The following is a 12,320-nucleotide window of genomic DNA, read 5'->3' as shown; positions in this document are numbered from 1 at the left end:
CCCTGCTGAGCAGAGAGCCTGATGCGGGTCTCGATCCCAGGACCCTGAGATCATGACCTGAGCCGAAGGCAGTGGCTTAACCCACTGAGCCACCCAGGCACCCTTAAATACTTCTTTTAAAGGCCCAATATCCAAATACAGTCACATTCTGGGGTACTAGGGGTTAGAATGTCAACATATGAATTCTGGGGGGACACAATTCAGCCCATAGCAACCACCATGTTTTGCTGTCTCCTACCAATGCCAATGAACAAGATGTCAGGGCCCAGCTATGCGAGTCCTCACTTCCTTTCCCTTGCAGCTGGGAATCTGGTTTAAGCTGCTCTTGAGTTCTCTCCCCATGGAGAAGTTAACATTTCTGGGGTGGCTGGAGCACTCATTGTGGAAGGGGACACTGGAAGTTTCCCAAACTTTCCTTCCTCCCTACTTGGCTCCATGCCTAGAATTACCATGTTAGGTATACCAGGAGTCTCTAAGCTGTGTAAGGAAACAGGACCTAGGACTGACAGATCTGGGTAGATGAGGAGATGGAGGCGAGGAGCAGAAAGTACAGAGCAGGGCTCAGCCCGAATGGGGAGCCTGTTGGAGATGGATTCTACATCCCTGAAAACTCATTCAGTTGCTCTGTCAGTCAACTGGTCAATTAACAAGCATTTCTCAGGTTAATCTGTGTCAGGCTCTGAGTTCGAACCAGAAGGGTGAAGTACCTCCGGTGCTTGAGAGCTCCTATTGAGGGGGGTGGACGGAAGGGGGATTTCCAAGAGAAGTATCACGTGAAAGCAGTAGTACCAGGTACTGTGAGAAACAGGAACAGCAATGGAGAGAAGGATCCCATCCAGGCAGATCAAGGAAAGATTTTAGAGGAGGCACAAAGGCAAGCTTGTGGTGTTCCAGTGAGGGTGGAAGAACAGCATTTTGGTAAGACAGAGCAAAATTTGCGAAGGCCTGAAGAAGAAATCAAAATCAAGTATGTGCCTGTACACCTGGATATATGGAAATATATGGAAAACTACCAAGACTTGTGTTACTGGAAACTTTTACTGTCCAGTGCCGTCTCCCATCACCCTCAGAACTAAATCTCAATCCTCACAATGGCCTTGTCTGTTTCTCCATCCTCATCCTCCTGTACCCATACCTCACTTATTACCCTCAGTTGTTCCTTTACAGTCCTTGGTCTTCTTTCATTTAGACCTCAGGGTCTTTGCACTTGCCTAAGATGATACAGCCAAAGAGTTCCACATGTTTCCTTCCTCCATATGACTCCATTTCAATTCTCAAGTCTACCTCCTCAGAGAGGCCTTCCCTCACCACCCTGTCTAAAGTAGCTTCCTTTCCTGCAGAGGAAAAAAATATATAAAGTCTCAGAATATTTCTGTTTTTTTTTTTTTCTTGTTTACAGTCCATCTTGCCTGCAGGACTATGACTCCATGAAAGCAAGGATTTTTGTCTTTATGTTCATGGCATGTCCCCAGCATCTAGAACAATGTCTAACACAATATGGATGTAATAAATATTTATTTTATTATGATTTTTAAAATTTATTTGAGAGAGAGAATGAGTGGGGAGAGAGACAGAGAGGGAGAAGCATGCTCTCCACTGAGCAGGGAGCCCGATGTGTGGTTCAATCCCAGGACCCTGGGATCATGACCTGAGCCAAAGGCAGACGATGAATCAACTGAGCCACCCAGGTGCTACTGTAATAAATATTTTAAATTACAGTTAACCCTTGCACAACATGGGTTTCAACTATGCAGGTGAATTTTTTTTACAGTACAGTGCTACAAATGTATTTTCCCTTCTTTTTTTTTTTTTTTAAAGATTTATTTTAGGGGCACCTGGGTGGCTCAGTGGGGTAAAGCCTCTGCCTTCGGCTCAGGTCATGATCCCAGGGTCCTGGGATTGAACCCCACATCGGGCTCTCTGCTTAGCAGGAAACCTGTTTCCTCTTCTCTCTCTGCCTGTCTCTCTGCCTACTTGTGATCTCTATCTGTCAAATAAATCAATAAAATCTTAAAAAAAAGATTTATTTTATTTATGGGGCACCTGGGTGGCTTAGTTGTTAAGCGTCTGCCTTCAGCTCAGGTCATGATCCCAGGGTCCTGGGAACAAGGCCTGAATCAGGCTCCCTGCTCAGTGGAAAGCCTGCTTCTCCCTCTCCCACTCCCCCTGTTTGTGTTCCCTCTCTCGATGTGTCTCTTTCTCTCAAATAAATAAATAAAATCTTTTTAAAATTTTACTTGATTTATTAGAGAGAGAGAGAGCGAGAGCATGTGAGAGCCAAGCGGGGGGAGGAGGGCATGGGGGGAGGGCAGAGTTGGACGGAAAGAGATAATCCCAAACAGATTTCCCCGATGAGTACCAAGCCTGACTCAGGGCTAATCTCACAACCCTGAGACCGCACGCACCCCAGCTGAAACCAAGAGTCAGAAGTTTAACCTACTGAGCCACCCAAGTGTCCCCTCTCTTTTCTTTCTTTTTTTTTTTTTTTAAAGATTTTATTTATTTATTTGACAGACAGAGATCACAAGTAGGCAGAGAGGCAGGCAGAGAGAGAGAGAGAGAGAGAGGGAAGCAGGCTTCCTGCGGAGCAGAGAGCCTGATGCGGGGCTAGATCCCAGGACCCTGAGATCATGACCCGAGCTGAAGGCAGCAGCCCAAACCACTGAGCCACCCAGGCGCCCCAATCCCCTCTCTTTTCTAAAGATTTTATTTTTAAGTAATCTCTACACCCCATGTGGTGCTCAAACTCACAACCTCAAGAGTTACATGTTCTACCAACAGAGTCAGCCAGATGTCCCTCTTCCTTGTGATTTTATTTTATTTTATTTTTATTTATTTATTTTTTTAAGATTTTTTTTTTAAATTTATTTTATTTGACAGATAGAGATCACAAGTAGGCAGAAAGGCAGGCAGAGAGAGAGGGAAGAGGAAGCAGGCTCCCTGCTAAGCAGAGAGCCCGATGCGGGGCTCGATCCCAGGACCCTGGGATCATGACCTGAGCGGAAGGCAGAGGCTTTAACCCACTGAGCCACCCAGGCGCCCCTTTCTTGTGATTTTAATAACATTTTCTTTTCTCTAGTTTTATTTTAAGAATACAGTATATAGTACATATTACATACAAAATATTTGTTAACCGACTTTATGCTATTGGTCACAGTAGGCTATTAGTAGGTATGTTTTTGAGGAGTCAGAAGTTATACACAGGGGCACCTGGGTGGCTCAGTTGGTTAAGCAACTGCCTTCTGCTCAGGTAATGATCCTGGAGTCCTGGGATCAAGTCCCACATTGGACTCCCTGCTTGACACGGAGTCTGCTTCTCCTGCTGACCTCTCTCTTCTCATGCTCTCTCTCTCTCAAACAACAGATAAATAAAGTCTTTAAAAGGAAAAAGAAATTATACACAGGATTTTCAACTGTGTGCAAGGCTGGTGTCCCAACCCCCATGTTGTTCAAGGGTCAGTTCTAATTAAATGAGTGTGAATGTATTAATATATAACTTGAATAATTTTTAAAAAGAACAGTTTATATTGAGAAGCTCTTGAAGGGGAGAGATGACAAGAATCTGAGGCCACTGGATCAATGGGGAAGAAAAGACATGGAGGAGGGATCCCTGGCCCCATTCCTGTCAGAGAGGCAATGGAAAGTGGTGTTTAGGGCTTGAGGAGGGCCCCAGGTCTCCAAAGTTGCCAGGAAAGAAGGTGAGGCATGCAATCTGGGAAAATGGTAGGTTTTCTTTGGGGTCATTTGCTCAGGGCTTGCTGTGCAAGTGTGAATAGAGAGGGGAAGGGGTGTAGTGTTGGGGAAGACAGGGGCTGTATTTGGCGCAAGATGGGGAGTTCATCAGTAGAAATGGACCTTGAGGGGGTGTGTAAGTGGAGGGTCTGTGAGGCAACTTATCAGGAACAATGGCTGGTAATGTTCCACAGGACAAACAACCTTTGTTTTTTTGTTTTGTTTTAAAGATTTTATTTATTTATTTGACAGAGAGAGAGAGCGCACAATTAGGCAGAGTGGCAGGCAGAGAGAGAGGGAGAAGCTGCCTGTCCACTGAGCAGGAAGACTGAGGCAGGGTTCGATCCCAGGACCCTGGGATCATGACCCGAGCAGAAGGCAGCCGCCTAACTGACTGAGCCACCCAGGCGCCCTGACAAAGGACCTTTGAGCAATTTTTGTTTGTCTGTTTGTTTGTTTTTACTCTTAGGAGTTATATATTTAGTGAATATGAGAAAATGAAAATTGTGATTTTTTATGGTTATTACTTTGGATGAGACTAATATAGATATTTAAGAAAAAACAATGAGAACATTTAGGGTCAAACCCACGGTAGTCCAGTTGGAGGATCTGGCCACATTCATAAGAAATCATGATTGAGGAGACGTCCCTGGTTGCCTATCCCCTCCACACACTCCCCAACTCTTCCTTGCGGTCCAAGCGTACTTCTTTGGAACCACTGTCACACCTTGTACCTAAATAATTTTTTTAAATTTTATTTTTTCAGTGTTCCAGGATTCATTGTTTGTGCACCATACTCAGTGCTCCATGCAATATGTACCCTCCTTAATACCCACCACCAGGCTCACCTAACCCCTCACCCCCCTAGTAATTAAATAATTTTTAATATATAAAAATTAAATTTTTCTGCTTCCCCCATCCCTAACTCCAAGGGAAGGGAGCACTGGATCCTGGAACTATTATAGGACTTGGTGCATAGTAAACTCTCAATTAGTGGCTAATGGAGCATGAACTATGGAGAGCAGTGTTGTGGGGGTGTCCCAGTGAGGACTGGAGGTGCGGGGGAGGAATCTGGGAGACCTGGATAGTCTTTCTTTAAGGCTGGGTTGGAGGTTGCTGAGGCCGGTATTGGGGTTTTACTGACAGAATGCAGTCTTCAGGAGGCAGGGATGGAGGTCTGTATGAAGAGGAAATGAGGTCCCCAACAGGTGCAAGTGGGAGTTAAGTAACAGCTATGGGTAAATCTCTTGAGACGATGGGGGATTAAGACCAGGTTGAGATGGGAGGCACTTCAGGAGACAGGTGACTCCCACTGGGTAGTGATGGGGCTCGCTATGGTTGGGAACAATTAGGAGAATCAGTGTTGCACAGCTAAGGCAGGGGTCTTGGGTTAGGTGGAAGTCGCCGTGACACAGTTGGGTGGTCCGAGTTACGTGGGGGATACTGTGTGCTGTGGAAATAAGTTCCATGTTGCAGAAATGGGAGTCTCGTGTGCAGGGTGGGGGTGGCAGGTCCAGATAATATTAGAGGTCCAATACCCAGTTGGGAGGTCTCCTGTGTGCGGCTGGGATGGGGTCAGTATGCAGAACTGGGGGTTCATGTGAGACAGGTTTGGGGATCCACATGCCGCTGGCTGGGTTATCTAGGCATGACAAGGGAGCTACTGCTGAATTTCCCGGACGGCGGGCGGGGTTGGGGGGTGAGGGGCCTCGGCGGCAGCTCCCGAGCGCCCCCTGGCGGCCCTGACCCCACCGCGGTTCCCACAATGCTCACGTAGCCCCGCTTCGGCTCCCGAGACAGCGGCAGCTCCAAGATGGCGCAGACGATTTTCGAGGCCCTGGAGGGTGAGCGGCGGCGGGGCCGGGGGAGGCGGCTGTTCCACGTTGCGCCCCCTCCCGCCGCGTCCTCGCAGAGCCGGGCCCAGGGCACGCGGCGGCCGCGGGGCGGAGGGCGCCGGGGCCGGAACAGCTACGGGGCGGGAGGGGCACGGGCGGGAACAGCCGCGGGAGACGAGGCCCGGCGGGGGGGTGGGCACCGGGACCGGAACAGCGGCGGAGATAGGCTCAATGGCGGAGGGCGGTGGTATGGGACCAGAACAGCCGCGGGAGCCGAGGCCCGGCGCAGGGGGTACAGCCGGACAGGAACAGCGAGGAGAGAAAGCCCTGGGGGAGGCGAGGGAGCTCCGGGGCAGAACAGCCGGGGGAGAGCATGGCCAGGGCGGAGGGGGGAAGGCCTTGGACAGGAACAGCGTCGGCGGCGAGGGCCTCGGGTCGGCGCAGGAGGGATGTCCTGGAGGGAACAGCCGGAGAGGCAGCGCAGTGGAAGACAGGCCTTGCAAAGTCCGCGCTGAGGGAGGCGGTGGTCCGGGGGCGGGAAGGGCTTGGCGGCTGAAGCAACCTAACTAGGCGTCCTGACCACGAACGACTTGTATTGAGGGCCAACTGTGCCTCGTGCCCGAGGTGGTCTCTCAAAATCAGACCAGGAAAGGATAGGTCCTACCTGGGTGCAAGGCCATCGGTGCTCACACAGGCAAACCAACAAACACTAGGTGCCTATTTTGTGCACCGTGCTTGGGTGCAGAGCTTTATACACTCAGATCAAGAAACGATGGGTGTCAGCGGTGTGCTTGGCTGGGACACACAGTGCCCTCAGACGGAACCCTGTAAACACTGGGCGCCATCTAATTGTCCTGTGCTCTGGAGGTTCCAGGCGTGGAAGTGGATCTCAGGCGCAGGGGATTGTGGACTTTGGAGTCAGCAAACACTGCATAGACCTCTCTGTGCACCTGCAGGCCATGGATGGGTGGGCGGGAGCCTTACTGTCTTTAGGACCGTGGCACAGGGTAGGTTGGGGGTGGGGTGGGGGCGGGATACAGACCTGGGAGTGCTCCTAGAGGGGTGTGATAAATCAGAAGACTGAAAGTTGGCCAGACTAGTAGAATGTTGCTGAGACTTGAGACCCATAGGACATCTCAGCTATGTCCCTTCACTTTTTGGAGGATCGGAGTTCTCACCATGAAATAGGTGAGAACTCCCCGCCCCCACCCCCCTGGGGGGAGAATTTCAATCTCAGGAATACTTACTGAGCCAGACACAATTCCTGCCCCACAATTGGGCAGGGGGCACATGAGTGGAGGGAGGCATATAGAAATTATAGAACAAACAACTATTAAAATTATACAGTTACAGAAAAGGTATACCATAAAAGAAGATTACCTTAGCTGGCTTTTAGTGCCAGCTTTTAGGGTGACCAATGTGGAGGGAGAGGGTCAGTGTACTTAACCTCTGGAAGACTAGTAGAATAGGGTGAGGCCTACTTTCTCTTTAGCTTCCATGGACACCCTCTACGTTTGAGTTTTTACTACAAGAATGTGTTCATGTATTGAGTGATGGGGAAATTAAAAGAAAAACCAGTTCCTAGAACAGTGACATGCATGCTTGGCTAGGGCAAGGACAGCGGAACTGTGAGGACCCAGAGATGATCCAGGCAGTAGGATCTGCACTTGCAAAGCCCTGGGGGAAGAGAGGTCTTCTAGGATTCACCGAAGTTCATGTGAGTGAGGAGTTAGAGCTGAGACTTGTGAACTTTATCTTGCAATCACTGTGGAGCTGAGAAAGGGTTTTCAGCAGGGGAGCAGAACAATCTGATGTATGTTTTATAAAGTTCACTCCGGCTGCTCTGAGGACGCACTGCACGGGGCCAGAGTGGCAGGGGGGAGGTGAGGGAAGTAGCTGCAGTTGTCCTGCTGAGAACCAGTGGTGGCCTGGGCCAGGGGGACAGATACAGGAAGGAGGAAAGTAGATCTAAAGAGAGTCCATAGGGGCAGAATAGGCTAGACTTGCTGCTGAAGGACTGGAAATGAGAAGTTGGGGAAAGATTAAAGGGGTGCCCTAGGGGCTCTGGTTGGGTGGACATTGGTGCCTCTTGTTGATGAGAATTATTGGAAGAGGTAAAACTGAGCAGTGAGGGTGACACACTTCGCTGGATCTCAATTTTAGACAGGCGACCTTTTTTATTTTTATTTATTTATTTATTTTTAAAAAGATTTTATTTATTTGACAGACAGAGATCACAAGTAGGCAGAGAGGCAGGCAGAGAAAGAGGAGGAAGCAGGCTCCCCGCTGAGCAGAGAGCCCCATTTGGGGCTCGATCCCAGGAAGCTGGGATGATGACCTGAGCCTAAGGCAGAGGCTTTAACCCACTGAGCCACCCAGGCGCCCCAGACAGGCAGTCTTTTTTAAAAGACTATTTTTTAGTTTTAGCAGCTTTAGGTTGACAACAAAGTTGAAAGGAAGGTATAGAGAAATTGAAGAAACTCACACGTGACTAGCCTCCCCCATTAGCAACATAATTTGCCCAAATGGTACATTTAGTACCAAGGATGACTCCACACTGACACATCATAATCATCCAAAATCGATGGCTTTTCTTTATGTTCACTGTGGGTATTGCACATTCTCTTGGACAAATGTGCAGTGACATATATCCCTCATTATAATATCATCACAGAGTATTTTCACTGCTCTAAAAATCCTCTCTGTTCGGTCTCTTCATAGCCCCCCCCCCCCCCAAAACCCCTGGGAATCCCTGATCTTCTGATTGTCTCCATAGTTTTAACAGGCAGTATTTTTTGAATCAAAATTTAAAAAAAAATTTTTTTTAAGATTTTATTTATTTCACAAAGAGAAAGAGAATGCGCACAAGTAGGGGGAGTGGCAGGCAGAGAGAGAGGGAGAAACAAGCTCCTTCCTAAGCAGAGAGCCCTACATGGGGCTTGATCCCAGGACCTGAGCTCAGGTCCCAGGGATCCCAGGGATCCCAGGGGTCATGACCTGAGCCAAAGGCAGGTGCTTAACCCACTGAGCCACTGAGGTGCCCCTTGAATCAAATTTTTTATTTTGAAATCATTGTAGGTTTTTTTCTGTAGATTCCTATATACCCTTTACCTAGTTCTCCTCAATGTAACATGCAAGACTATTTTATATTACAACATATTGAACAGTTACATCACCATAAAAGGTTGCCCTTTGATAGCCAAACCTACCTCCTTCCCCACTCCCCATCATCCTTGGTGTCTGTCAACCACTAATCCGTCCTCCAGTTCTAAAATTTTGTCATTTCAAGAATGTCATATAAATGGAATCATATAGTATATGAGCTTTGAAATTGGCTTTTTTTCCCACTTATCATAATTCCCTAAGATTCATCCAAGTTATTATGCCTATCAGTATTTCATTCCTTTTTATTTATTTATTTATAAAGATTTTGTTTATTTGACAGACAGATCACAAGTAGGCAGAGGCAGGCAGAGAGAGAAGGAAGCAGGCTCCCTGCCGAGAAGAGAGCCCGATGCAGGGCTCAATCCCAGGACCCTGAGACCATGACCTGAGCCGAAGGCAGAGGCTTTAACCCACTGAGCCACCCAGGCACCCATATTTCATTCCTTTTTATTACTGAGTTGTATTCCAAGGTATGGATGTACCACAGTGTAACTATTCACCCATTGAAGAACATCTGAATTGTTTCCAGTTTTTTACTATTATGAATAAAACTGCAGTGAATGTTCATGTACAGACTTGCATTCAAATGCTTATTGACTCACAATTTTGCCTAATATAGTTGGAGACTTACTGAAGCTTCTCCAGGGGAGCAAACCCCAAGTTTGGGACTCCATTTTGGGGAGAATTAGATGGGAGTTAAGTGAGTCTGCCCAGGGAGAAGAGAGAGAATTCAGACTGAAGGAACTTTTCAAAACAGAAACATTTTGAAGAGATTTATTTTGTTTTGTTTTGGTTTAAATATTTTATTTATTGATTTGATGGGCAGATATCACAAGTAGGCAGAGAGGCAGGCAGAGAGAGGAGGAAGCAGGCTCCCTGCTGAGCAGAGAGCCCGATGTGGGACTTGATCCTAGGACCCTGGGATCATGACCTGAGCCGAAGGCAGAGGCTTTAATCCACTGAGCCACCCAGGCGCCCCTAGAAGAGTTTTGGACAGAAGGGAGCAGAGCAAGCTATGAAGGATTGAGCAGAGAGGTGGAAGAAGACCCAGGAGGGAGGTATCCTAGAGCCAGGGGAGTGTCTCAGGAAGGAATGTCCGATGCTGCCAGATGTTCTTTGGTGATTTTGGTGGAATGCTGGGGGCTTAAGCCCATGAAGTGGGTAGAGGAGGATTGGGAGGTGTGTAGAGGCGATGGACGGATGATTCTTGTTGAAGGGAGGAGAAGTAGGAACATGGGTTCAAAGAGAGGGAATCCTAGAGAGACCTGAGCATGTGTAGTGTTGATGGGAAGGAGAGGTTGCAGACATACCGTGAAGACAGGGACCATTTGCTGTGGAGAGTGGTTTCTTTTTTTTTTTTTTAAGGATTTTATTTATTTATTTGTAAGAGAGAGAGAGAGTGAGAGCGAGCACAGGCAGACAGAGTGGAAGGCAGAGTCAGAGGGAGAAGCAGGCTCCCTGCGGAGCAAGTAGCCCGATGTGGGACTCGATCCCAGGACGCTGGGATCATGACCTGAGCCGAAGGCAGCTGCTTAACCAACTGAGCCACCCAGGCGTCCCTGGAGAGTGGTTTCTGAGGGAGCAGGAGGGGTTGCAGGGAAGTGCTGGCCTCAGGAGAGACACAACATGCATTGGGACAAGAGAAAGTATGAATTCACTTCGGCTGTGGCAGCTAATAGTTTCAATTTGCATTGCCTTTGGAAGCTGGAGCAGGTGTCCAGGTAAAAGGTTGGAAGAGGTTGGGAGCAGAGCATTGGCTGTGGGGACGGAGAGAAGGAGGCACCCTCTGGGTTTTTTGGGAGGGAGGCAGTGTGGTTTGGTGGCCACTTAGATGTGAGGAGGCCCGTCCTCCAGCTGGTGACATGGCTAGACTGTACTATTATGAACCTCAGCAGTAGTGACAGCTGACTGGAAAACATGGAAGTACTCAGGTTCCCACGAGTGTCCTGACCATAAATTCGATTACACTGTTTACTGAGGAACTGAAAGAAGTACACGTCGGAAAACAAGGGAAGCAGGGGCGCCCAAGAGCAAACAAATTTGTGGGGTAGGATGGGGAAGACTCAGTAACATGATTTGTGGAGGGGCTTATGATTTAGGATCAGACTGTTCCCTGAGGAAGAGAGAAGCCTAGTCTAGCAGTGGTTTAAACAAGGTAGAAGTTTATTTCTCTCATATGGGAGACCAGAGGAAGACAGCCCAAAGCTCCAAGGGTGGCTGTGTTCTACAAGGTTCTCAGAGGCCCAGGACCTTTCCCAATTGTGCCCTGCAATCCCTAGGGTATGGCTCTTATCTTTATGATCTGGGGTGGTGGCTAGGGCAAAAAAAGGGCATCCCGTACCAGGCAGTTTTAAAATAACTATCCAGGTACTGCCATAGGACACCTTTCTTACCCCATTGTCCAGAATTTAGACAGTCCCTAGCTGCAAAAGTAGCTGGGAAATGTAATGTTTATTGTGCGGCCATATTTTTAGCCAAAAATCTTGGGTTCTATTACAGTGGAAGTAGGAGAGAATGTATATTGGGGCACAGCCAGCCGTCTTTGCCACAGAGGGCTTACTTTGGGTCTGGCTTGTGAAGGGGAAGTCAGAGACTCCATTTCTTTTTTCAGGAATGGACAATCAGACTGTCCTGGCTGTCCAGTCACTGTTGGACGGCCAAGGAGCAGTCCCTGATCCAACAGGCCAGAGTGTCAATGCACCTCCTGCTATCCAGCCACTGGGTAAGTATCTGGGCAGGTTCACCAGTGGGAAGGGTGCGTAGCTTCCTGTGAAAAGCAGATGGGGCTCATGAGGGGGTATGGGAGTGAATTGCCTACTGGGGTGCCCAGGATACCATCTGGTGTCTGAACCCTCTCCCCTTCCTCCCAGCCTGGGTCTTCAGGCTCAGGCTTGTTTCTTCTTGGCAATGAGGATACACTTTCTCAATCAGTTAGTGAATGTGAAGCTCATGACAGGGAATGGCTAGGAGCTTAGTAACGCTTGTACCTTTGACCGGAAAGTTATTTCTCAACCTCTCCTCTATGGAAAGAGCAGGCTGAACATGAATCTCCAATTTCCAGGCCAGGCCCCTGAGACACAGAGAAGATAAGGAACTTTAGAGCCCTGTATGAGTCTGTGTGTTCATTTATTCATTCCACAAACATTTTTGAACACTTGGGAACAATTCTGGGCACAGAGAGATACCCACCTGGGTTTGAATCCTTGTTCCCGTAGTTCCTGGCTCTGTGACCTTGGGCAAGTAAGTAAACTTCTCTGTGCCTCAGTTTCTACATCTGTAAAATGAGGATAATAGTCTTAACCTCTTAGAGACCTTGTGAGGATGCTTGGGACTCACTTTCAGTTGTTTTGTAAATAAGGAACACAAGTCTCTTGTGGTTTGTAGAGATGAATGCTTATTTCTCTCTTACACGAAGTCCTGATGTGCGTTTGGGGTAGGTGTGGTGAGACTCAGACCCTTTCTTTCTTAAGGTTCTGTTGCCCTCTGCCTCAGTCCAGGCTGGCTGCTCCAGCTTTCCACTTTCATTTCCACATTCTAGCCAACACAAAGGGAAGAAAGAACAAAGTAGAAGTCATACTCCTTCCTTTT

At 48.2% G+C, this 12,320-nt stretch overlaps 1 protein-coding gene across 3 annotated transcripts in view; it reads left to right on the top strand.

The window, feature by feature from the left end:
• Window positions 1–5,471: 5,471 nt before the first annotated feature.
• ZNF341 (zinc finger protein 341) overlaps window positions 5,472–12,320 on the top strand; it is a 44,965-nt gene continuing 38,116 nt past the window's right edge. For 2 of the 3 annotated variants that reach the window (XM_059133509.1, XM_059133508.1), the window contains exons 1-2: window positions 5,472–5,576; window positions 11,344–11,454. In XM_059133509.1, the coding sequence (XP_058989492.1) occupies window positions 5,546–5,576; window positions 11,344–11,454 (142 nt within the window). In that variant the 5' untranslated portion in view covers window positions 5,472–5,545. Of the gene's footprint in view, window positions 5,577–10,376; window positions 11,013–11,343; window positions 11,455–12,320 lie in introns of those variants that run through there. The other variant, XM_059133510.1, reaches the window with a different exon arrangement.

Source organism: Mustela lutreola, chromosome 9 (assembly GCF_030435805.1).
Source record: "Mustela lutreola isolate mMusLut2 chromosome 9, mMusLut2.pri, whole genome shotgun sequence".
Lineage (NCBI taxonomy): Eukaryota > Metazoa > Chordata > Mammalia > Carnivora > Mustelidae > Mustela > Mustela lutreola.
Note: the sequence above shows the minus strand (reverse complement) of the source record. Positions and strands in the feature narration are given on the sequence as shown.